General features: G+C 44.2%; 1 protein-coding gene across 2 annotated transcripts; it reads right to left on the bottom strand.

The window, feature by feature from the left end:
* Positions 1 to 1,736: 1,736 nt before the first annotated feature.
* On the bottom strand, positions 1,737 to 25,870 carry LOC107376870 (methionine aminopeptidase 2). Of its 2 annotated transcripts, none has more exons than XM_070548276.1 (11): positions 25,215 to 25,870; positions 24,596 to 24,730; positions 24,358 to 24,414; positions 24,117 to 24,219; positions 22,696 to 22,857; positions 22,381 to 22,562; positions 21,161 to 21,255; positions 20,552 to 20,648; positions 20,358 to 20,461; positions 5,554 to 5,669; positions 1,737 to 5,466 (listed from the first exon to the last, which is right to left on the bottom strand). In XM_070548276.1, exons 1-11 carry the CDS (start codon positions 25,474 to 25,476, stop codon positions 5,214 to 5,216), a joined length of 1,566 nt encoding a protein of 521 aa, XP_070404377.1. In that variant the 5' UTR covers positions 25,477 to 25,870; the 3' UTR covers positions 1,737 to 5,213. The 2 variants fall into 2 exon arrangements, with proteins under 2 accessions (XP_070404377.1, XP_054604685.2); XM_054748710.2 differs by having other exon boundaries at positions 24,596 to 24,727; positions 25,215 to 25,869.

Here is a 25,870-nt window from a genome sequence, read left to right as displayed (position 1 = left end):
CATGGCTGTGTGAGTTTCTCTCCCACAGACCAAACATATGCATGTCAGGTTAAATGACTTGTGACTGACTGGACCTGTCCAGGGTTCTCCGACCTCTAGTCCAATGGCTGTTGAAGACAGACACCAGGCGAGAGAGTAAATGCTGACTGAATACTGTTTGAGAAATGTTTCTCTTTGATTTTTGTTATTTTCCACAAGAGGGCAGCATACTGAATGAAAGGGTAAATCATACCCAGGATTCGGCATCGTGTCCTCGTGAAAGCTAAGCTAGAGTAGCAAACAGCTGATTTTCAGCTGGAAAAGCAGACATGCAGAAATGGTTTCATCCAACAGAAACAGCAGATGTGCTAAACCCTTTCTGCTCTTCATTTTTCACTGAATCTCCATGAATAACTGAAAAAGCTGAACACAATTATTTAAAAAACTTGAATACAAACAACAAAATTAAAGGAAGCGTGTGTCACATCCATCTACATGTAATCTACGGTGCTTCTTGTGCAGCAATAAAAGAATGAAAGTCAATGACCCCGTGTGTTACGCAGAGGTGGAAAGAGTACTAAAATGTCCTACTTAAGTACGAGTACCAATACTTTGATCATTTTTTACTCAAGTACAAGTAAAAGTAATTGCCTAAGTTTTTACTCAAGTAAAAGTAAAAAGTGTTGTAAATAAAGTGTACTCAAAGTAAAAGTTACTTAGTTACATTTTTGTCAGCACAAAGATGGCTACATCAGTGCAAAACCACAAAACCAGTTCACAACACGCTAGTGCACACACACACACAAACACACACACACACACACACACACACACACACACCATAAGGCCATTAGAGGAACTGCAGTCAGCAAAATGCACACTCCCATGACGTTCAAGCTCATGCTCACTCACATCTGCGCTGGAATCCCGTCTCTCTTCTGCACTGGCAGGATTACTCATCAAAAGCAGTACTTTAAGTACTTTAAGAACCGCATCGCCTGTTTTTAATTCCAAAACTTGACCGGATGTCCAGACAGATCGCCGAACCCCTCTGTCAGCGTTTCTCCTCAGGAACACGAAGCTCGTCTCAGTGACTCGCTTACGTAGGAGGCGGATTTACAGCAGTGCGACATGACCATTCAGACACTTCCAAAAGCATCAGATACGTATCAGAATCAGTACCACATATGAAATCAATCAATTTCCCTCTGGTATTAATAAAGTATTACTGAATTTGAATTGAAAGTGACCTGGGCCGGATTTGAAAAAATCTGATCTGTTCTGTTCAGACTGTCACAAAACAATCTGATACGGGTCACATGTGGGAATAAATCTGATTTGATGCCCTTTTGGCTGCAGTGTGAACGTAGCCTTAACTACTCCCCGTGGGACAATATAGAATTTAACTAAACTAAACCAAACAAGAGATTATTTTAAATTAGGTGAATGCCACACTCGTTATTTCGTCTGTAAACTAATGTTGGTCATAAACTCAGAGGATGGAGTCATAATTCTTCTAAATTTACCTTTCTTGGATAGATGACTGAAAATGACGTCTACTTTTTCCCACCTTAACTTAATCATTAAACCGCCGACTTTTCACAAACCTTTGTCACTTTCAGATCAACAATTTTCATATTTTCCTTTGATAATTAGTTGCAATAATGTGTTTATTATTTTTTCCAGAGTTTTCTCTAAATCATTTTTTGACTTGTTAAACATTCAGGTCAGGGTTTCAGCCAAAGGTAGACACTTAATTCAGTTTCATATTTGCATCCGTTTATTTCTTAGAAAATAGCCTAAAACTAAATCCCAGCAACAAAAGATAGAAACATAAATATTTCATAGCAGTTTTCTTTTTCTATTGAGGTCCTAACAAGGCAATAAAGCAGAGTAGGCGTACGTGAGGGCCTCACTTGAACCTTTTTTTGCATCAGTTTTTGCGTGATTAACTTTATAGCTGTTCATCTGCACAGAGAGTGATGATGTCATTATTGTTCACCCAGGTGATTTGCATAAAGGGAGACACGCCTTCTCCAAAAGTAGAGATTGCTGTTTGTTTGACTACAGCGAATATCCTTAGGTTTGTTTTGCTCGTGTTGTGGATAGAATACTGAATTCCCACATCAATTATCAAGGACACGCCCTTCTGCTGATTAGCATCCTCGGCCAGCGGAGGCTTTTCACTGTAGCACCATGAAGAGGGCTTGAATGGTGCATAAACGTATTTGTCTTTTCTTTCTCATTCATCGTGTCCGCTTACACCAGGGGTGTCCAATCCTGGTCCTGGAGGGCCGGTGTCCTGCATGTTTTAGTTTGAACTCTGTTTCATCACACCTGATTTCAATCAGCAGCTAATTAACAGGCTTCTGCAGAGCCTGACGAGCTGCTGCACAGGTGTTTCAACCACTGAATCAAGTCTGGCTGTGGTTGGCCTACCAAACCAATAGGAGCACTGCGATTGGCCCACCAAGCCGACCAATCTTTCCCCTACATGGGCTACAGTGCCACGGCTACTAAATACTTAAAGTGGACAAATAATGCATGTACACAGCAATCAGCCTCGCTGTGTACATGACCCGCGCTTGTATAGCGCCTCTCAGAGAAAGAACTCCAAAGCGTTTTACACTACAGTGTATCATTCATTCATTCACACACACACATTCACACACACATTCACACGGATGGTGATAAGCTACAATGTAGCCGCACTGACAGAGGTGAGGCTGCCAAGGACACAACAGTAGAATTCTCTGTCCAGGGCCGGGATCGAACCTCCAACCCTCCGATTACTGGATAACCCGCTCAGCCTGTTGAGCTACTGCTGCCCTTAAGAGCCGTTTACCCCTCCCACTTGGCCAGGACATGAATATGCTAATGAGCCGCTTGATGATTGGCTGGTTTAAACCCGAGGGCCTCAGACGCTGGAGACTGCAGACAGTGTTGCCAACTCAGCGACTTTGTCACTGTTCCTAACGACTTTTTGACCCCCCTCAACGACTTTTTTCCCAAAAAGCGCCTAGCGACAAACTTAGCGACATTTCTCAGGACCCGTTGCTACTTTCTGTAGAACTTTCTTGTAGATATTCCCCACAGATTAGCAACAAAGAAACCGTTTGCACTCTGAACCGTTCTTCCGGGAGTAAGGAAAGAGAACGATAATCTGCGCATGTGCACGAGGACTGACCAATCATAAACCGTTTTCGGCCGGTCTGATTCGCTGAAGACAGAGTACAGCTGCAGAGCTGGAGACCGCCGATTTACGTCTGCTGCTTTCATATTGCTGCAGGCTCACGCTTCTACTAGAGACGGCGCGGGCGTCAACCTGCCATCTCTGGTTCTGCAGCCGTCAGAGACTTTGGTTTTTCCTGCATTTGGCAAATACAGTCATCGGGAGTTTCAACTACCGTCCCGTTTACACACGCAGCTCTGTGGCTCATCTGAATTTCCTTCAGTGACACAGGGATGGTTATACTTTGAGACACCCGCTCCCTTTTGCTCGGTGCGCCATTATTATCACGATGGAGAGAATACACAACAGAGAAGTTGAGAAACTATGAGGTGTAAAAACAGCTTTTTAGGAAAATGTCTGTGAGAATGAGGAGAGCAGGTCTGAGTTATATCCTACAACAGAACTGTTTGGATCACCACACCATATCTGTCTTAATGCCACTTTATTGATACTTTTGGAATTTATTGTACATATCAAAGCAATTTGGGCCATTTTAATCATACTAATTAATAACTAACATATAACATAGTTTTTATTTTCCTCCCTTTTAGTCCTATTATATATATATGCTATGGAGAAAACGAACGCTAATGTGGCGTGATGACGTCATCAATATGTAAATTAGCGCGTGACATCATCTGGCGACATCTAGTGACTTTTGGGGGGAACTTCAGCTACTTTCAGTCTAAAACAGTTGGCAACACTGACTGCAGATCAGAGGAGGAAGGGCTCCACATTATGATGGTTTGGAGGTTTCTCAGAAAAAAAGTTTTTCTCTGGCATTTTTAAATGTTCTAATTTACATAAAAAGTAGGTCACACACAGCTTTGATGTTCTGGTGCGCTACTTTTGACCACCCAAGCTGTCTTTATACACAAACAACAAGAAAATGTTGGTTTAGACTATTTGTCCCCTCTAAGTATTCAACCCCTAAGTGAAATTTAGTCTCTTTTTTCCCAGTTAGATAAGTGGGGGAAAGCCTTTTGCAACCAGCCCAGTTATTCTCCTGATCTGGAAGTGTTCTGTTAGCTTTAGCTTAGCATAAATAATGTAATTGAATGGTAGCGGCTAGAATTTCAACACCTGCTTTAATAAGCACAAATGTGTGGCAGTAGGCTTATACCTGGTCAGAACAGCACGAGTTGCACTAAAAAGGCTGAGTACATAACAGATGATGCAGGTGCCCTTTGGAGCGGCTGCCTCGTGTCCCTGTGCCTTGCAGCGACGGCTTGCAGCGGTGCTTCGTCATGAAGTCTTCTAAACCGGCTCCTTTACGTCATTTTTTATTTTCATTTGCAGTGAATATGATTACTGAGATCGCCAAGAAAAATTAGGATCAGTGCCGAGTCTTTTTCATGACTTTTTGACATGAAATGCTAACTGTTACCATTCACTTACATTGTTTATGCTAAGCTAAAGCTAACAGAATACTGCCAGATTATGAAAACGTCTGGGATAGTTACTAAATTCTTAACCCCACTTAATTCATTCTGAGGATTATGCCAACATTTTAATTAGTGGTCGAACATCCCGCTCCGCTGGCTGAGGGTGCTGATCAGCAGAAGTGTTGCACATGACAATGGCTGTGGGCATTCGGGATTCAACCCACAACCAGAGTAACACAACCTTTGCTGGAAACACTCACCTGGGTCATGACATCACCGTCAGCTGCGTGGCTGCAGCTAAACAAGGCATTAGTGCAGAGGTTACATGTACAAACATAAAAGGTGTAAGATGGTGTGTTTGCATGAAGCCAAACGCCGTTTAGGTGGGAGTGTAGCCGCCAGCCACACAGCTGATGGTGATGTCATGATTTTCAACATTTCTCAAAACTAAATCTGCACCTTTTGTCTGCTGGATTAATCCTCCAGGATGCAGTTTCTTACACAAGCCTTAATCATTAAAGGTTCCAGTAGTGGAATAATAATCCAGATTGCATAATTGCTGTCAGTCAGAGATCTGCAGCCATTTCCAGTGTTCAGCCTGAAATTTCTTTGCATGCTTAATAGTCCTCTCCTCGGCTCACCACCTCCTTGCAGGTGGGCCTGAGGAGGACGGTGTGCTCGTACTGGGCGGTGTAGCTGCCCTTGATGTCGCAGAGAGGAGGGTAAGGGTCTATGATGCCGAGGTCACACAGGTTCTTCAGCGCCATCAGGTACTTGCTCTCACCCAGACGGTCCAGCCAGCGGCGGCAGAACGCCAAAGTACCAAAGTTCTCGTTGATTACATTCAGCAGATGTTTAGCCCGTGGGAGTCTAGCACAGCGGGGGGGAAAGAGAAAGCATGCAGTTGGCCCGTGTTCTCTGAATCAGGTGCTAGGAGTAGAGTAAATAGATGCAAACCTAATTGGCACGTGTCCAACACGGAAATTCTTCATGTAATGAGAACAGTCCATGCCATCGTGGACGGCTCCTCTTCCGGTGCTGCCAAAGGTCTCAATGGCAAACACATCACCTTCCTGTCAGGTACAGACATTTACGAAGCTGCTGACATCACAAGAGGAGTTTCCAAGGGTAAAGGAGAGAGAGAGAGTGTAGCTAAAGCGAAGAGCCTCGGGAGGAAGCAGAAAGGTGTCAATTTCATAAAGAAAATGCAAGTTGACAGCCACTGACACATGCATGAGTGTGCGTTCCTGAGCAGCGTGTGACTGGATTGGACGGGCTTCAATGACAGTTTGCGTCTCTAGCAGAGCCTCTGGGGTATTAGCCGATAACACTGAAACGCCCTCTGTCACGGCACAGATAATCAGTCAGAGTGCCAGCGGCCCCGTGGCACGCCCAGCTGCGGCTCCAGCCGCGCACTCACCCATCACAAATGCTTCTGTCGCACCAACACTCTACGGCTAAAAATACCACACACGGCTGCAGCTGCATCACCCCATCAAGTAAAAAGCTTGATGCAGCTACTCGCCAATTAAACCGTTCACCTTTGGCCAAATGGAGCCATTTGCTGCACATAAGAAGCTCCGGATAATAACGAGCCGCCACATGTGGCCGTTAGTTTTAAAAGTGTTAATTAAAGAGCAGATGAGTGAGTTTAAGCAGCAGTGAAGTAAAAATGTCTCACCCCAGCAGCTCAACTTTACTCTTTTAGCACTTAGAGCAGTTATTTATGTGCAAGGTGAAACATACGGGCATCGTTTCTGCAATAAAACGAGACTGCAGCGCTGCTTTCTGTGTCGGTTTATTCACAAAAACTATGAAGCATATTAGAGATAATGCTCTTACACAGCCTTAGCTGCAATATTGTATTTAGGGGTTGTGACAGTTAGACGTAGTCACATTTAGGTCCCCCAAACAAAAAACAGGTTTTACTTATGGAATTATAATAAAACTGATTTAATTTAGATTAAAAAAAACATTTTCTAAGTCAAATCTAAAGATGTACATTTTAAACTGAAAATAAATGTGGTTTTATTAAAACTATGTAGTTAATATGCTAATTCAGACTGCAGCCTGAGGAAACAAAGGAGTGTGAAGAGATCTCCTATCTAACATCTCAGAAGCTCTAAAGTCGTGACACAAAGGTTTGTAATCATCCATTAGCACCGGCCCAGCTCCACCTGGTCCAGCTGGATGAACACTACGTCAGCAGCAGGTTCCAGGTTGCTGCTGACATTTCAGTACCTGCTGGTTCCATGCGAACTGAGCCAGGCCAAACATGTGATGTCAGCCAGTGTTGTTGACTGACCTCCTGGGGGCGGAGTCACTGATCTAAAAAGGCTAGGTTATCCAGAGTTCTCTCTGTAGTTATGCTGCTATAGGCTTACCCCGGGTTTCCACAGGAGCCGTCAGCAGCACGTTACTGCAGCAGCACGTCTTGCTCGCGTAAGCTGCTGCTTGGCCCTTCCCACGAGACGCGAAGCAGCAGGGGAGCTGCTGTCACCGACAGAGCACGAAGTCACACGAGTGACTTCGTCAGTAAACACAACAACAAGCAGGAGAAAACTACAACATGATTTGTGTTTTATGTTCTGTCCGTTTTATAATCGCCAATACGGACCTGAAAAACAAAGGAGACCGCTAGCTAGGTGATAACTTCTCACGGGGACGCACAGTTAGTAACCTTTTTTTTTAAAGTAAAGCAACCGGAAGGCAGTACGTTCTTTATTCTGAAAATCTCGGGAGCTTCTCTCCATTTCCGCGTCCGATTTTCTGTCTTTCCTTCCCCAAAAATGTCGAACTTGACCCGTTTCAGAGGCATCGCGCGTAGAAAATAGAACCGGCGCGTAATGGGCTCGACATTCTGCTCCTGAGACGCGGCCGACTCGCGCTGCTGACGGCTCCAGTGGAAAAGGTTCTGTTGACCACAGCGGTTCCTATCAGCAGCTATGACGTGCTGCTGCAGTAACGTGCTGCTGACGGCTCCTGTGGAAAGCCGGGGTTAGACTGCTGGAGGACACACTGACCACTTTCCACACTCGATTACTTTCTTCTACAATCTGCTCTTTAACTGTATTATTTCCTGCTATTTCAGCTGTTAACTTTATTTTCTCTCTAAGTGTTTTTCTCCCCAGAAGAAGCTACAACAATGTTCTGCTGAGCTGTGGTGGCCTCATGGAGGGGGCCATCGGCTAGCACACTGCTGCTAACCACTAAAACATTCTCCCTCTCCTGATAATAACTTTTTGTTTCCTTGACGTTGGATGTGCTACTACTAGTTTACCCGTTTAATTATAGATTCACTAGGATAAATACAATAAAGTTTATCTCTCACCAAATAGAATATTTACTAATGTAAGCATAGACACATTGCTTGGTGTGTGTGTGTGTGTGTGCATGCGTGTGTGTGGGTGTGTGTGTGTGTGTGCTCTGTCTTCTCCATCCCCAGTGAGTCGTGGAGGATGGCTGCTTATACTGAGCCAGGATTCTCTGGAGGTTTCTTCCTGTTAAAATGGAGTTTTCCTCTCCACTGTCGCTACATGCTTGCTTGGTATAAGGATTGCTGTAAAGTCACTGACACTAGTCAGTGACTTGATGCAATTTGCTGGGTTCCTTATATAGGAAACATTCTACTGATTGGCTTAATGAACAGTGAATTGGAATGTTTATTATGTGAAGTGCCTTGAGACGACTTGTCGTGATTTGGCGCTATATACATCAATGTGAATTGAATTGAATTGATTGGCTAAGAGGTGGAGTGCTAGTTGTTTTTTGTGCCTGCTGCCTCACTTCCAGCAGCAGTGTCACACACACCCAGAGCCAATCACCGTCTGGTACCTCCAGACTCAGCTCCTTTCCTTATTTTGACCTGATGTAGAAGAAGGCATCAGTGCCGTGATGTTCCTTCATGCTTTTATATGGTTTAGACGGTTTTACATGGTAGGTATGTGTAAGCGTGTGTACGAACTTTAGTGATGTCATTACCTACAGGAAGAATACTTTCCTTACTTCGCTGTAGTAAATATGACTAATTAGGATTTATTTCGTTGCCGTGTCCGGTCCAGCTGTAAACCAATCAGAATGGATGCCTGAGTGCCGAAGACGAGTCTTACAGTTTTACTCTAGGGCTGAACGATCTATCATTTTTAGACTGAAATTGCTATTTCAAACAATGAGTTCATGTCAAAGCTGTAGCTCTCCTGACTGACCCAGGATCTGTTCTCAACCATGTAGAGTCCAGGAATGGTCAGTTTTCATCTACAGTTTGACCTTTTCAGTGACCGGTCATCTACAGACATGCATCTGCGTTTCCTAATCTTCCAAGCTGCAGGAAAGATTCACCACTGCGTGTTTCCACTCTGATTGTCAGCATCATGTTCCTCCCTCAAGGTTCCTCTCTGCCGACCTGCGGCCTTATCTATCCGCTTGCTTCACAGGACAAAAGAACTTTTACAACTCATAAGTTAAATAATCATTAAATAAACATATGGTTGAATGAACAAATGTTATATGAATAATAATATTAACGTTTGATTAACCTGTGCCTAATTCAATGAAGTTGAAATGAATTTTAATATTACAACGAAACATTTTGATGTTATGATCAGTAAAGTTAGATTTAACAAGTGAATCATTATCTACACCCATACACAAGGTTCATAAGATATAAATTACAGTTAACGTCATGCACATAGATATGTTCTTACCCACAAACCAGAGAACCTTCTATCTGAAAGAAGTGTGACGTTCTGAGGGTTGTTTGTTAACACCTCTTAACTCATTCACTGCCAGCCGTTTCCTGATCGCTAACGGCCTTCGCTGCCAGCGTTTTTCACCGTTTTTACTGTTTTTTAAGAGTCACAGAACGTTGCGCGCCAGCATGATGTCGATGCCAAAACAACCAAAACAAAGAGGAGACTCACCTCTTACATCAGGAAGAATCTGCGTGTTTCGAGCGTTATCCGTTCTTTCATAATCCGTTGTTGAATTGTGATCGGCAGACACTTTTCCTGTTCGCTCCTCACTTTTTTTTACAGGAACGGCCCAAAACGATCTCCTAATACATGGATGGTCTGCTTCCTGATCATGTGACGTGTGACGTATGCGGATGAAGATCGGCTTCAGGGCTGAGATGTTTGTTCTCTCAGCGCGGGGCTCGTTCTGGTGCTCAAACAGTAAAAAAATGCAAATGACGACTTTAGTCGTCAATGGCAGTGAATGAGTTAACATGGCACGTCCCGATTGGCCAGGTAATCATAATATGGCGATCATTAAAACAGAGCTCACTTCGCCGTGAGTCAGTTCTAGAGAAAGCTACGGACCGGCCATCTGGAGCAAAAACCTCTTAAACCCAGAGCAGTTTTTGACAAGCTGTCAAAAACCTGTTGCACGCGGAAGCTGACACAGCAAACGGTTCCTGCAGAACAAAGCTGACACAGTTCCGACTCCTTAAGAGTCCTTCTAGACACAAACTAGTTCCAACCTGATGTGTCTGGCGACATCTCTGGACTGGAGCGTCGGTGCTGCGGTTAATCTACGGAACCTCGGTGCCTAGAGGCAAGGGCGTCAGTTTGTTTTCAGAATCGCTGGGGACAATAACCATACACTTGAGTGGGGTTTAAAAATTGCTGGGGACAATAAAGTAGGCTAGCACAGGGGTCGGCAACCCGCGGCTCTGGAGCCGCATGCGGCTCTTCCATCCATCTGATGCGGCTCTCTGTGCTTGTAAAATAATGAATGGATATTTAAATAAAATGCTTTATATTTTACTGCATTAATTTTACACCTGTATGCCAATTCGAAATGTAAAGATTGTCTGCGTAAACCTGAACAGTTCCAATCCGGTCTTACTGTGAGACCGGGTAGACGGGTCACGCTTGTGCGTAATCATAGGTGCTTCCTGAGCTGAAGAGGATGTGAGATTCTGGGATTCTCCTCAGACGGCTCCTGGATGTGTCGCCACATTGGAGACAGGAACAAGCGCTATTCAGCCAAAGTTTCATCATCAGGGAACATTTTCTAAGTGACAAGTCTCTCTGAGAGACAGGGTTTGGAAAACACTCGCTTCAGTGGGAGGAATCCTCCCGCATGCGCTCTGGGCGGCTCTGGGGTTAATCAAGTTTTATTGTTTCTCTTTGCAACAATCTTCACAAGAAGGCAAAACAGTTAAACGGCAGGTTACATATATTTCCATTTGACTGTTTATTTTGACAGATGAACTCAAGGATGTTGCTTGGTTTGAAAGAATTACCCCGACGCACACTGATGCGCATGGATGAGCTGACATTTTAATCGTTAACGCACATCGCGGAGGTAAAATATTCCCATCAGAACATCAGAGCTTTATACTGGACACTGTGTTCAGCGCGGCTCGGAGCGCCCACGGTGGACAGTGAGCTGAAGATCTGGGGTTCGCAGCGCAGCGCAGAACCACGGCGCATGCGATAAGATTTCCTCCCACTGAAGCGGTCTGGAAACCCGGTCTCTCTGAGGGATGTGTCACTTGGAAAAATGTTCTTTTTATGAAATTATGAAACTTTGGCTGAACAGCGCTTGTTCCCGTCTCTAATATGGAGACGCATGACGCGTAGAGACATTTGATCACGCACAAAGTTTATGTGGAGCAGAAGCGGTCGGGCCACGGCAGGTGAAATGTTCCTAGCCTACATGAAGTGAAACTGTTTAATTGTAACATTAATATGTTACTGGACACGCTGGTCTGGTTGATTAGACCAGTGTTTGATGTGGAAAACACACACACACACACACACACACACACACACACACACACACACACACACCAATTAAAATAATGGTGATAGCATGGACTAGAAGGCAGGTGATGGTTTATTTAAATGATGATCAGGCTGCTGTAAAATGTAATCTCCATCCACATGCAGACACAATTATCCTCTATTCTGTCTCTAGTTGCTCTGCTCTTGTCTGGGCTGACGTAGCTGATGGTGCACGCGGCGCGCCTAACTAGCGGCTGACGCACATTTTACGCATGTGGAGAGATGGGCTGGATGCTTTGCTTTTACTGGAAGATGGTCCACTTAACGCACGGGTGTAGACTACATATTAATGACAAATGAAAGAAAATTAAATTGTGAGTTTTTACTTCATATTTTATAAATAAAAATGACAGGGGAACACATTTATGACATCTTTTTAAACTAAATTTTCTAGCGCGACCTGCCTGCCTCACTTAAGTCACTGCTTATTAAGGTCCGTCCAAAACTACCTTGGGGAACGGGTATTAATATCTCTTTGATGGGAACAGGTTGCCGACCCCTGGTATAAGATCTGAGCTGATAAAACAAAAATCCTCATCAGCAGGTGTTTTTGAAAGTTTTTGGGGGGACACAGCTGCCAATCACAAATTTTGCCGGGGACATGTCCCCGGCGTCCCCGGTAAAAATGACGCCTATGCCTAGAGGTCATCCGACCTTCCTGACCTCCGGATCCGCGAAGCTGGTCTCCAAAAGGGTGAGGTAGAACACAGCATGAACTGCATCTGATGCCGTTTTGATAAGAACCAACTTCATAGTTAAATGCAAACCAAATTCCTTTTCACACCCAGAACTCATTTTCTTCTAGATACAAGGTTCTGATAAACACACACCATTAAATCACCATACATCACACTCCATCCACTTAGATTCGTCCATCACAGCAGCCTTAGTTAACTTGTCTTGTTTTTAATTTGTTTAGAAATTAATTTTTTACCTTTTATAAACCTGACTGTCTGAATTGATACAAAGTGTTTGATCACTGAAAATGCAAAGAATCCTAGAATCTTCTGATTAAACATTCAAAGACTAATAAGGTTGATATCCTATATTTATATAGAATATCACAGCTTATTGGTCATAAGTAGAAGCACCCAAATAAATACGTATGCTACTCCTACAACTATTTTAGACATCCGTGGGTTTTCCGTGAGTTACAGCAGCAGCAGAGAGCTCTGGGAGGGGGGGAGTCCTCACTGTTACTACAGCTGATATTAAATGTGACCCTCTGTCGCTGCTGGGTGAGTGAGGCTGAAACTCCAGCTGCAGAACCGGTTTCTCATATTTAACATTAAGTGGACGTGAAAGTACAACTTCTCTTCTTTTAAAAACGCTGTTTGTGAAAATATGTCGGACATTACCGAGGAAAAGCACGTCCTGAAGCTGAAGTTGGTTCTCTTTTTTGGTTTCAGAGTCAGAAAGGGACACTCCAACATAAATGTCCACTCCCTGAGCATCTTTAAATGGTAAAATGGTAAATGGCCTGTATTTGATATAGCGCCTTCTAGAGTCCTGGAGCCCCTCAAGGCGCTTTACAACACAACCAGTCATTCACCCATTCACACACACATTCACACACTGGTGGGGATGAGCTACAATGTAGTCACAGCTGCCCTGGGGCGCACTGACAGAGGCGAGGCTGCTGAACACTGGCGCCACCGGTCCCTCCGACCACCACCAGCAGGCAAGGTGGGTTAAGTGTCTTGCCCAAGGACACAACGACAGCGACAGACTGAGCGAGGCTCGAACCTCCAACCTTCTGATTACGGGGCGAGCACTTAACTCCTGTGCCACCGTCGCCCCCTTTACTCAGCTGTAACAATACTGAGACTTTTCAAACCTGGACTAGGTTATTAGCGCCTTAATGTCTTTAGCACCTGAGGCAGCAGCAGCTCAGGAGGGAGTCCGTCGTTCCGGTAACCAGATGATTCTTTTTTCAAATCCTCCTCTTTAGATGAAAACCACAAGCTGCTTCAAGAACATTAAACACAACATTAAAGAGGATAACAGTGGGAGAAAATTAATAGCTTTTAATGGTGTGATTTATATGACTGTGTTATGAATAATGTGTTGAACTCTGATTTGAGGAAAATCATGAATCCGTCCGAAATTGCAATTTCTCCAAGAAAAATCACAATTCAATCTTTTCCTTAAATCGTTCAGCCCAGCTCTCACAGGTGGAGCGTTATAGCTTCAGCCATATTATCACACCTGATACCAAAACTAGGGATGCAACGATACCACTTTTTTCCAAACCGATACGATACCGATACTTGGTTCTGGGTATTCGCCGATACCGATTACCAATACCGATACTTCTAGCACACAAAAAAATGCAATGATTTAGAATACAGATTTTATTTTCTTCTCTGCTTTCAACAGGAAAAGACTGTGAGGTAGATAAAAAGTAAAATACATGAATGGAAATCATCACAAAAATAAAATATTATGTGAACAGAAATGACAAGTTACCGTGAAGCCTATTTCAAGTAACTGCATTGGTATCGGTTAACTTTTACAGATACCAGTATCGTATCGGTGCATCCCTAACCAAAACCTTATTAGAAATATTTTCATTTTCTTTAAATCCTAACGGACACGGAGGCGGAGATGAAAGAAAGGGGAAAAAGGAGAGGAAGAGGTGTGTGTGTGATGTGTGTGTGTGTGTGGGGGGGGGGGGGGGGGGGGGTCACAAAAATAAACAATAAAGGATGTACAAGCATCTGCTTCTAGAACGGCAGAAAAGGAGAGAGAGAAAAGAAGGGGAACTCACAAAAATACAACAGAACCACATTATCAACGTGCCAACTGCATCAGGATAGCTAACAGTAACATTTTTGGCTGAAAATCTCACGGTAATGATTCAGTGTGTTTAGTGCCAACCACAGCCTCAGGTTATGTGTCAAAGATGCCCAAGTCCATCACTGTGAGAGCACCTGTGTGCCTACACGTGCTTTTATATGTAAGGTTCCTCTACATAAAATAGTAATTGCAGGTTTGATCCCAGCTCCAGACAAAGGACTCTGCTGTTGTGTCCTTGGGCAAGACACTTAACCTGCCTCACCTGCTGGTGGTGGTCAGAGGGACTGTGCTCGGCAGCCTCGCCTCTGTCGTTGTGCCCCAGGACAGCTGTAGCTACATCGTAGTGTGTGAATGTGTGTGTGAATGGTTGAATAATACACTACAGTGTAAAGCACTTTGGAGTCCTCTGAAAGGCCCTTTACAAGTACAAGTCATTCATTCATGTGACAGCTGTTTGGTCTTGACCATAGAGCTCCGGGAGTTGACGTCACTTCTCCCGGCATCAACAGTTCAAATCGAAACGGCGCCATATTGGCAGGCAGAAGCCTGCAGCTGGACTATTTGTTATTGTCAGAAAACTCAATCAGACAGGAAATATGGTAGATTCCTGTTGTGCCCCAGGATGCAGAACAGACGCGGACGACATAAGGAATGAGCCTTCTACAGGATTCCCGAAGATCCGGAGCGCCGCAAGCGTTGGATCATTGTAATAAAACGCGCTAGCGACCGGGCTAAAATGAAGCTGTGGGACCCCGAGAGTAAAGGTTTTCACTTATGCAGCGACCACTTCATATCAAGTACTTAAACCAACGTTTCCTCAACTGTGTATGGTGTTTATTTTAAATGCTTTTATTACGATTCTTAGTGGGCTTCCTAAACTTATTTTGGCGTGGCTTTTTCTGTCTTATTACTCACAGCAACAAGTAAACATCACGTAAAACGTTGCCTCGTGAGTTCTGCATGCTGCCGTTTCCGTGTTTTATGATCACAGCAATTAACCGGCTAAGCTGTATTTAATTTTTAAGCAATGGTTGATCAATTGTCAGATCACACATAAAAAGCACTTTGGATTGCTATTATCTGTCTCACCGAGACAGATCTCAGACAGATCCTGAGACGCTCCTGCCTGACATATTTATTTTATTCACGGAAAACAATCAGACTAGTGATTTCTCTTGGTGTTCAGTTTATACATTCAAACAGCACAGCACTCTATTTAAACTACTTACATGTAAATCTGTTATTTGTCCATCCATTTTCATCTGCTTATCCGGAGTCAGGTCGTGGGGGCAGTAGCCTAAGTCGAGAGGCCCAGACTTCACTCTCCTCAGCCACCTGGGCCAGCTCCTCCGGGGGAATCCCAAGGCGTTCCCTGGCCAGGTCCGGTAAGAAGTCCGCTCCGACAGCTTCTGGCGTTTTTAAAAAGTATCCCAGGGGCACGGTAAGGGTCGGAGATGTTTAGTCTATTTAATTTCTGACTATATAAAATGATTTCTTCGGTTTTAAAGTGTGAAGAAAACTCAGACAAAGTAAAATCCAAGCCGATTCCGTTCATTTTGCCTGCCAACATGGCGTCTACTCTCCTAGAGTCACATGACGTCCGGAGCTCTATTGTGGAGTTTGGAGTGTGACTGTTCCAGGTTGTGTGTTTTAAGCCGGGCGAACACTGTGCAACCTTTTTCACTCGTAACGCTCAGCTTCAGCTCAAACTGTACGACTTCCTCGCAGAGCAAATCTCACAAGTCATGTGCTCACTCTGTGCGTATGGCAGCAACACGTCAGACCTAAAAATAGCAGTTTTTCTACAACATGTCGAACTTTTTTTGTGTTGTTACTGATGTCTGTTGACCTTCGGGAGTGCTGTCGGAGGACACACGGGGATTTATGGGGGTTGGAGGAGGAAAACGAAAGAAAGAAAGTAAATCAGTGTTTTGTGGTCAGTTTAATTTCACATGAACACGACAAACATGCTTTCTTGACAATCCTTGTCATTGTTTGTGTAAAAGAAAACATGTAGAAATAAAAATGAACGACGTGTGTTATTAGGGAAATAGTTGGCGAGCGGTGTTGACACATGATTGCGCCGTGAGCGGTTCTGGTACTTTTGGGTTGCAGCCGCTCGCAGCACCGCTTCAACCCTCACGAGGGCCGAGCCAAGCTTCAAACACGCCAGAAGTCCGTGCGAGCTCACGATTGCTGATCGGTAGCCGGTCACGTGGCGTTAATCGCCTCCCGTAACCCCCTACACTACACGACGCTCAGCGCAAAACTTGCCCCGATTTTGTGGATTCTCTCACATGTGAAAAATCGGCTCAAAAAGGTGAAAAAGTCGCAGCATACGCCCGACTTAACACAGATAACAAGTTCCAACAGGTGCCGTTAATACGGGTAATGGGTGGTGGAGTTACAGAAGAAGTTACGGGTCGGTGAGAGCCACAAATGTTGCTTGTTTGTAGGAGACCAAATAATTATTTTCCACCATTGTTTGCTAAATAAATTATTTGTTCTATATCTGGAATGAATCTAGACTTATGGTCACACATGAATTTGCCCTAATAGAATGATGAGTTTAAACATTTAAGCTGGACGAGTTCTAAGGTTATGGAGATGCCAAACAACTACAGCACATGCTTTTCAATAACTCACAAAGTCAGGAAAGGTTTCACGTATCTGCATCTTCAGGACACTGATATTAATGGTCAGGGATGAGGTCCTGCCCCAAGTGGAGGAGTTTAAGTATCTCAGGGTCTTGTTGTGGAATGAGGGAAGGATGGAGCGTGAGATCGATAGGCGGATTGGTGCTGCGTCTGCAGTGATGCGGGCGTTGTACCGGTCTGTCGTGGTGAAGAGAGAGCTGAGCCAGAAGTCGAAGCTCTCGATTTACCGGTCGATCTACGTTCCTACCCTCACCTATGGTCATGAGCTTTGGGTAGTGACCGAAGGAATGAGATCACGGATACAAGCGGCCAAAATGAGTTTTCTCCGCAGCCCAGCCACCGTGATTTGGTGAGAAGATTAGTCATCCGGGAGGGGCTCAGAGTAGACCCGCTGCTCCTCCACATCGAGGAGCCAGTTGAGGTGGCCCGGGCATCTAGTTAGGATGCCTTCTGGATGCTTTCCTGGTGAGGTTTTCCGGACACATCCAACCGGGAGAAGGCCTACAGGATGATCCAGGACACGCTGGAGGGACTATGTCTCACGGCTGGACAGGGGACGCCTTGGGATTCCCCGGAGGAGGACTGGCCCAAGTAGCTGGGGACAGGGAAGTCTGGGCTTCTCTGCTTAGGCTGCTACCCCGCGACCCAACCCCGGATAAACGGCCAAAATGGATGAATGGATGAATGTTAATGCAGAATAATCTAATTTAGGTTTGAAGCGTTTAAGTATATTAGTTTTGGAATTAGAGCTGAGCAAAGAGACTCGGGTTTTACAAAAATAGTTTGGATGAGATTTTTAGCTCTTTTTGGACTAAGAAGCTAGAAATGGAACTATGATAGTTGAAAGACCATAAAGTCTTTTTAAACAGCACATCTCATCTCTGGTGAAGAAGACTCAACAAAGGTGGGGCAGTAGACACACACACACACACACACACACACACACACACACACACGCACACACACACACACACACACACACACACACACACACACAACTCCTAGCACCGTGGGAGGGCTGCCACACCTGGCCAGCTGCAAAATGCATTTCTTCACTCACACTTCATCATGCTCCGTTTCTGCTGCTACTGTAGCCAACCTCATTTATCATCCAAGTGCAAAAACCGGAGCATCTTTTATGTGTGCAATCTTTAATTATCATCAATTATTACCAGGGTTTCCTCTCCATCTAACAGACCGTGGCGCACCGCCACAGCAAAATAAAAGCTGCTACGCCTTTGGACTAATTGTTTTTATTATTATTATTTTAGCATATGTTAAAACAATGTATGAGCTATATATAGCCTACGGTATATTTGCACACGTATACGAACCATAATCAGAGTTTGAAATGAATTTAAATATCACAGAACCTTAAAATTTACTTTATTTTGAAAAACATCGTCTGTCCTGTCTACCTGCGATGCAAATCTGTGGTGCGGCGCTCTCAGGAGAAGATGAAAAATTTAGTCGTTGCTGTAAATGAAAATAACTTATTTTTCTTTTTTTTGCAAGACAAACTTTTGCAGGTTTAAAGATGTTTGTCTCAGACCTGCTGAGTGTAATATTCAAGGAAACCTCAAAGGCTGTTTAAACCTATTTGTTATTATGGGGCTATCTATATTTTCATAGGAGTTGACGGTTTTAAAATCCTTTCAGCTAAAGTTATTCAGAGGGTCTGACTCCTAATGTTGCATTTTAACAAAGTAACATAGGTAGTTTTTCCTTCTTGCATAACGTAACTTCTGGTTGCATTTTTAGATGAGCGCATGTAGATGGGGTGTGTTCACGTCTTCCTCTGTAAGGCACCACACTAGCCCCGCCCCCACTGCATTTCATATTTCTACACATTTCATTATACTTTTTCACAAAAGAAAACACATGGTATGAAAATGAATATATAAATATAATTAAACAAAATAAATAAAAATACATTAGAACATAAAATCAGGTAGGCTAGAAAAGTCAACAGTAATCCCGCATGATCTGTTTTCAAGAGTACACTGGTTGTTGCAACTGTAGGCTGCACAAAAACGGCTTTAGTTGCCCACTCTGCATTGACTTTGGAGAGTGAGAAGTAGGGATGGGCACCTTTGACATTTGAATTGATTCCGTACTAATTCCCGGTACCTAGGAATCGATACCGGTACTTAACGGTACCAATTTTAGATATTTTTGAGTGTTTAATATTTTAATTCTCTTTTATAATTAAATATATATTTTTCTCAATATATAACCATATTTGATAAATATCACGATAAATAACATACAACTGTTTGTATTTTAACATCGTCCTTGTAGTTTTATAAGCTGATAATTAAACTGGAGCAAACATCTTTACTGTGAACTAAATTTACTGTGTATCTTCATTCCTTTTGCCGTCCTTTTTCATTTGATTTTTCCTACTGGGAAGCTAGAATTTCCGAGGAGAAAGCGAACGCACAACTAGCTGATATAAATGGTGGCAATGGAAGCTAACATATCAAGCTAACGTTATCTTAAACAGTTTATTTAGCTGCTGGAGCAGATTTAAACGATGATGCCTCACACTTAGATCGTTGTCACTGGTTTCATCTTCACCCAATCACCCGTCGCATTTAGTAAAGTGAAGCCAAACTTTAGAGCGCGTTCATGTTCTTCTAGTCGGAAAATCGGAGTTCCGAGGAGAAAGCGAACGCACCATTAGCGAAACGGAAGCTAACATATCAAGCTAACGTTATCTTAAACATTTTATTTACCTACCGGAGGAGATTAAGATGAGGATGTCTCACTTAGATCGTTGTCGCTGGTTTCATCATCACCCAGTTACCCATCACATTTAGTGAAGTGGACCCAAGCTTTAGCGTGCGTTCTTTCTACCATGCTGCTCTGTTTACAACTGGCTCGCAGCGACCGACGACATAACGCTCTTGCGCATGTGCAGCTGTCTAGGCAAGTTCTCGTTATGATGGACGGGTACCGAAACGAGGCATTGTTTGAAACGACGTGAATCAGTGCTCAGTCGGTACTATGGAATTCGGTCAGTACCTTAAAAAGTACCGAATTCGGTACCCATCGCTAGTGAAAAGACCCATCCAATATGGCGCCGACGCTGTAACGCTCTCCAGCGCCCCATGAGGCGTCAGGGGGAGGAGGCAACACACTACTGAGCCTCATTCGGACTTTTTTTAAAGATGTTACATCAAAGTTGGATAAGTGTGCTACTTTTTGTTGTTCTTGCACAGAAAATCTCACTAAAGCATTTAGCTTTGTGGTTGTAAAGGCATCAAAAGGTGTGACTACGTGGGTCTCTTGCCATGATTGTATAGTGGTAGATGGCTGTTTGATGGCAGTCTGAACTTTGATCATAACTAAAGTTTTTGCCACTTTGTTATAAATGTCAACATTCAGAGGTGGCTTTTTATAATAACACTTGATTCTAAATAATTGTTTTAGGCTAAATGTGGTCAAATGGAATATAATAAAAATATGCATCTCAAAAGTAACTTTTGAAAAAAATCATTGGCGCTCCAACCTCCATCCTGGTGGCTTCACCACCTTTCACGATGGGGACGGTCTTCCCTGAGTGGATCCGGTACTGTCCGATAGAGTGGCCGTTCAGATTCCTGACCGGCTTCACTGCAACAACAAAAACAACAGAAGACGTAGCGGCTGAGCTTGAAAATAAGACAAAAAGGGACTTTTCATGTATTTTTTACTTTTTTTTACCTTGATATGTTTTCCCATCTAACTCTACTTCGTAGGACTCCATCACCTCCTGAATGATTTCGCCAACGTCACACAGCCTCACGTCAATCCCAGCAGACTAGGACAGGAACACACTCTTTGAGCTTCTGTTTTCCTGAAACACTAAGTGGCTTTGAACGTATCCCTTCTTCTTTTGCTTTTTGACTTATGCAAAGAGTTCGTCCTGGACATTTCTCCTTTACATCTCCAGGAATTGGGATTTTAGTGTCGCAGCACAATGAAAGACAACCAGAAATAGCACTTTATAAATAAAAATATCTATTTAGAGTTAAAAAATACAATCGTTTTTATCAGCTTGCCCATTTTTTTCTTTATTTCAGGCTTAAATGTTGCTCTGTCTGCCCCCCCCTCCCCCAGCAAACGCCGTCACCTGCTTACAGTGCATTTCTGTGTTACATTTGCTCATGTTTCGTCACTGACGTTTACACTGAATCAGCCGTTTGAAGAAACATTGCGTCACATTTTCAAGAACACTGTAACCCTGGTGGTGTCACGTTAGTTTCTCTTCATCATGAAACGTTTCTAACTGGAGGGAAAAATCTAATGTGAGATGAAGGAAAGCAGCGTTACCCTGATGCCCGTGTTGGTCGCATCTCTCACGGCCTCCAGCAGTCTGTCGTACTTGGGGTTGAAAGTGATGGTGAATGCACAGTCGATGATTCGACCTGAATGAACGAGTCGTTTGAAAATGTATCGACACTTGCTGCTGTTTTCCACAAATATTCAGAACAAACTAATCAAATCTGACGTTTAAAGGGGCATTATGGAAGTTTGACAGCCAAAACATGTATAGAAATAATAAATGTCTTCTTCGTACATTCTCCTGCAATGCCCTGGTCCTGTAGAATGAGCCCTGGCATTTTTACTGTGATTGCCTGTTTTTCTGTAAAATCACAGAAAAAGAGAGATGCTCGGGTCGAGCAGGCTGCTTCATGCGCGTTCACGCTCAGGCATAGCCCGTAGCATTTGCTATCCGTAGCTTTAGCAGCAGAGAGAGAGGCAGTGCCACTTTGTCGCTGTTCCTAATGGCCAGTGACAAACCTAGCTACATTTCTGAGGACCCTTAGCTACTTTCTGTAGAACTTTCTTCTAGATATTTCCTGCAAATTAGCAACAAAATAGCCATTTTCACTCCGAACCGTTCTTTGGTTTGACGTTGTTTCAGCTGTCATCAAGGATATAAAAGTTACAGATACTGAGAATGTTACTAGAGTGTAGCTCACCTTGTAAGATGTCTGACTCCTATGCAGGAGAGCTGGATTCAATTCTGGGTGTGAACATAGTTTATTCAGAGTTTTTTTTTTACATTAATGGTATATTTTTTTACAGTAAGATGCCCAAATTTTTATTTGAGACTCGCCGAACGGCATTGAATTCACGGATAAAAAAGATGTGGGTTCAACTTTCATTTTGGAACAATTTTTCAAGCAAGGGAAGGGAATGATCTGAGCATGCAGGAGGACTGACCCATCATGAACCTTTGTCGGCTGTGCTGAAGAGAAAGGTACAGAACCACATTATTTAATTAATTAGCTGCACGTTCTCCTGCCCTCTGTCCTCCATGCCACACACACACACACACACACACACACACACACACACACACAGGACTGTCTCAGCTGTTATTTTCGTTAAGGAGTGTGCACGCACAGCATGCACGAGCCTACTATTGAAGCTGCCGTTACACTTTTGGCCTGAGGGGGCAATCACGAGCATAAAAATTCAAAAGTCCGTAAAGTCCCTTTAAACACTGTGGCAGATCGATTTATTCTAAAAGCACAAGTTCTCACCATTGATGTGCGTTCCAAAGTCTATTTTGCAGACATCGTCGTAGCGCAGCACGGTCGGGTCTCCTGCGTTTGGGGTGTAGTGTGCAGCACAGTGGTTGATAGAGCAGCCTGTGGGGAAGGCCAGCCCCGCATTCAGCCCGTCTTCTTTGATCAGCGTCCTGGAGCAGTCCTCCAGCTTCTCACTGACAGAAACACAAACGGGAGGAGAACACCGACTTATGGGCCACATTTCATTATTTTGGTCTCCAGGATGCTTAGATTGAAGATAACAGATGCAGCCAGGGTGAATCTACCCTGAGTCTGGGTGTTCCTCACCAGATGTCAATCATGGTCATCCCGGGTTTGATCCAGCTCATGACGTAGGAGCGGACCTGCCTGTGGGCCTCGGCCGCCTGCCTGAAGTCACTCCACATCTCCTCGTTGGCCATGTCCAGCGCTCGTTTCTCCGGGCTGGTAGTCCTCCATGCTGCGCTGCGCCTGGGGACATTACCGCCACACCTCAGAGGAAAAGGACTCACTCTACTATCTCTTTAGCATTTTTAATGACTAAAGCCTGGTTCACACAGGAGAATAATCATGCCACTTTTTTAAAACCTTAAGCCCCGCCCCTCAGTAGCTCTAAAACCTCTCATAAGATAATCCTACCTTTTGTGGTGAGTTAAGACCGCTCCTATCATAGATTTGGCCTTTCAAACACGCTGGATTGTCTTGGTCTGATATCCTGACACCAACAAGTGTGCTGCCTGTGTAATGTAACATTTATCCAATCAGAAAGCAAGATGAAGGACGCATGCAGCACACTCGTCCTCCATGTTTTTTTACTCCAAAGTCGCTTTGATCTTGTGAGATTTTCCCATCTGAGTGGGAGGTTTTGCCCGAGTTGCTGCCCACCACACGCTGTAGGACCAAAACTTATATTTGTGATTTAACTGTTTTTATTTTATAACAATGTGTGTGGTCTCAGGCTTTGAAAACTCAACATCTATTCCTGTCATGTTAGCTTTAAAGCTGTTATGGCGAGTCTGCAGAACAAGCTAGGCTTTGAACGCCAACACGATCACGGGACTCTCACACCTCCCCTCGGGTGTCTTCCCTGAGACGCTTCCGTTGCCCACATTACCAGAGGAAACGAGATAGCGCTAAACACCAGTCGCCGTTTTCTATGTCCAAATGTCTTTTGTCGTCCGTGACTTCAAACGGTGTTTTACTTTTTGGGAAGTTTGTCCTGAAGTTAACGTTGTAGCAGCCGGCGGTTCCTCCTCCTCCGATATTCTTGAGCGGAGAACCTCTCACATCAGTGGCGTTCTGTTGCTAAATACGCGAGTGTGTGATGAGTGGAGGACCCAGAGTGTACGTCGGTTCGGCGAGGCCGACACCCGCATGGTCCAATGGTTGATTTTCGTGTTTTTGGCGGAGGCTTTTAGACAGATAGGAGAACCACTTCCTTAACTGTTTTTTATCTCCACAAAACGTTTATGTTTTTACTCTTAGAACGTTGTTAAAAGGCATTAAAAATGTTTGAAGCTAATTAGGTTTTCTTAATTTGCTATTGCGGCTTTAAGGATGAAGGTTTGACACACTCCCTTCATTCTAACCTGACTGAATCAACGTAAGTCTTTACAGAAACCCTCACCACCAAACTGACTCTAATGTGTAAAATAAAGGGACTTAAATACAAATTCAGCACAGGAGAAGAAGTTCTGGTGAAGTTCTGGTGAAGGTTCGAGGTCACGCACCCATCTTTTGATGGGGGATATTCACACTCCTCGCCCTTTGGAAAGTCTCCGCTGGGATAGAGCTCACAAATAGACACCGAGGGAGGGTCAGTCTGCCCCTTCGCTGTGGCCCAGATAGAGAAAAGGCAAAAGCAAAGTGTCATCCTGGTTCTGCTTGAAATGAAACGAGTGCAGAACTGTTTCAGAAGCAAATCATATGAAATAAGAGGGTTTAAAACATGTTTTTTTGCTTGTAGCTTACATGTTTTCTTCTTCTTCTTCTTCTTTCTACCAGCTGGGCGTTCGCCCTCGTCTCCTTCTGTTGTGAGCAATCGTCAGTTTCAAAGCAGTTAGTGAAATGAAAAATATTGATGGAGATCTGGGACCATTTCCCAGGGCTCCACTCAAAAATCAAACATCACACTGCAGACGTGACTGACTGAATATTCCGGGCCAGCATCACTGCTGCAGATGAAGAGGAAGGCGTGATAAGAAGATACCTTCTTCCGCGTCCTGCACCCTCTCTCTCTCCTCCAGGGTTTGCTCCTCCAGCTGTTTTGTCACATCACCAACACTTGTGGTTTCTATTTCATCCCCCTCAGCTTCGTTCGTCCCTGCTGCAAAGTCACACACTGCTGATGTGCATGCATGTGCAGGTGGACGTGCACAGACAAACACACACACACACACACACACACATATTACAGGAGACAGTTTGAAGGAGGTAAATGCACCAACCCCTGAACCTGAACTTGGCCTGGACACTTTCTTCCCCTTAGAGCTCACTTCTTCAAGGACACATCCCTTGCAGCGTGATGCACTCAGCCCGCGCTGCGTGAGCTACAATTCAGTGTTTTGTGATTTCTGCATCAAGCAAAGTTACCGACATGTTCCTTTTTATCACGTGATTAATCCGCTGCACAAGTTCAGTCATGCTGTTTAATTTACACTTTATGAAGTCAACAGCAACTCATCAGCGGTTCTAGTTTAAATTTGCCACAAAGTGCAGTTTATATAGAAAGTTGCACCGGACTGGAAAGTAGCTCGGCTCGTGTCGCGCTGGAGCGGATTTTGCAGCATTTTCTCGGGACTTGCTGGACGCAGAGCGAGGCTCCTCACCTGATGCAGCGGTCTTACTCCTTCTCTTCTTTCTTCTCCTTTTCTTTACCGATTCCAGGATATCTCTGTCCTCCCTGTCTTCGTCCAGGTCTCCGTTAGGAAGTTGAGGCTCCGCTTCGCGCTGCTGAGGCTGCAGCTCCTCCATGGTCGACGGCTCCACACCAAGTGACGCATAGAAGGCTGGGAGCCTCCAGCGGTCAGCGTGGAAATAACCGTTCATGTAGAAACTTCTCGATCCGATCCATGGAGCAAAAACTTTCATTTATCACCAGTATTTGATTTTTTTTATTATAGTTTGAGTCTAACGGCGCACAGTCCTAACACATCCTCTGGAAAATGCTTATCCTGCAACAGTGTGGGTTTTACTTTGACTGTCTCGACGCGAGTCGAGTCTTGTGACTTGGTGCTATTAAAATAAACAGAATGCAATTTTCTAAAAGTTGCACTGAACGAAAAACGCATTGCTCCCCCTGAACCTCCATGCACGCCAGGGTTTTCAGGTTATCTGCCCCAGAGCACTGCGCACCAGGCTGCAGCCCTGCTCAGGGGTGGTCCTAGCCCGTTTGGTGACCTGGGCGAAATCACCCCCACCCCTTTCACAAATCCATCCATCCATTTTTAGCTGCTTATCCAGGGTCGAGTCATGGGGGCAGCCG

Source organism: Nothobranchius furzeri, chromosome 2, assembly GCF_043380555.1.
Source record: "Nothobranchius furzeri strain GRZ-AD chromosome 2, NfurGRZ-RIMD1, whole genome shotgun sequence".
In the NCBI taxonomy this organism is placed as follows: Eukaryota; Metazoa; Chordata; class Actinopteri; order Cyprinodontiformes; family Nothobranchiidae; genus Nothobranchius; species Nothobranchius furzeri.
This window is presented reverse-complemented; position numbering and strand designations above follow the sequence as displayed.

Coding starts and splice junctions, on each gene's coding strand:
- LOC107376870 (XM_070548276.1), bottom strand. CDS start 25,476: ATGAAAGTTTTTGCTCCATGGATCGGATCGAGAAGTTTCTACATGAAC. Junction 24,731..25,214: donor GAGTAAGACCGCTGCATCAG/GTGAGGAGCCTC, acceptor CATGCACATCAG/CAGTGTGTGACTTTGCAGCA. Junction 22,563..22,695: donor ATGACCATGATTGACATCTG/GTGAGGAACACC, acceptor TGTTTCTGTCAG/TGAGAAGCTGGAGGACTGCT.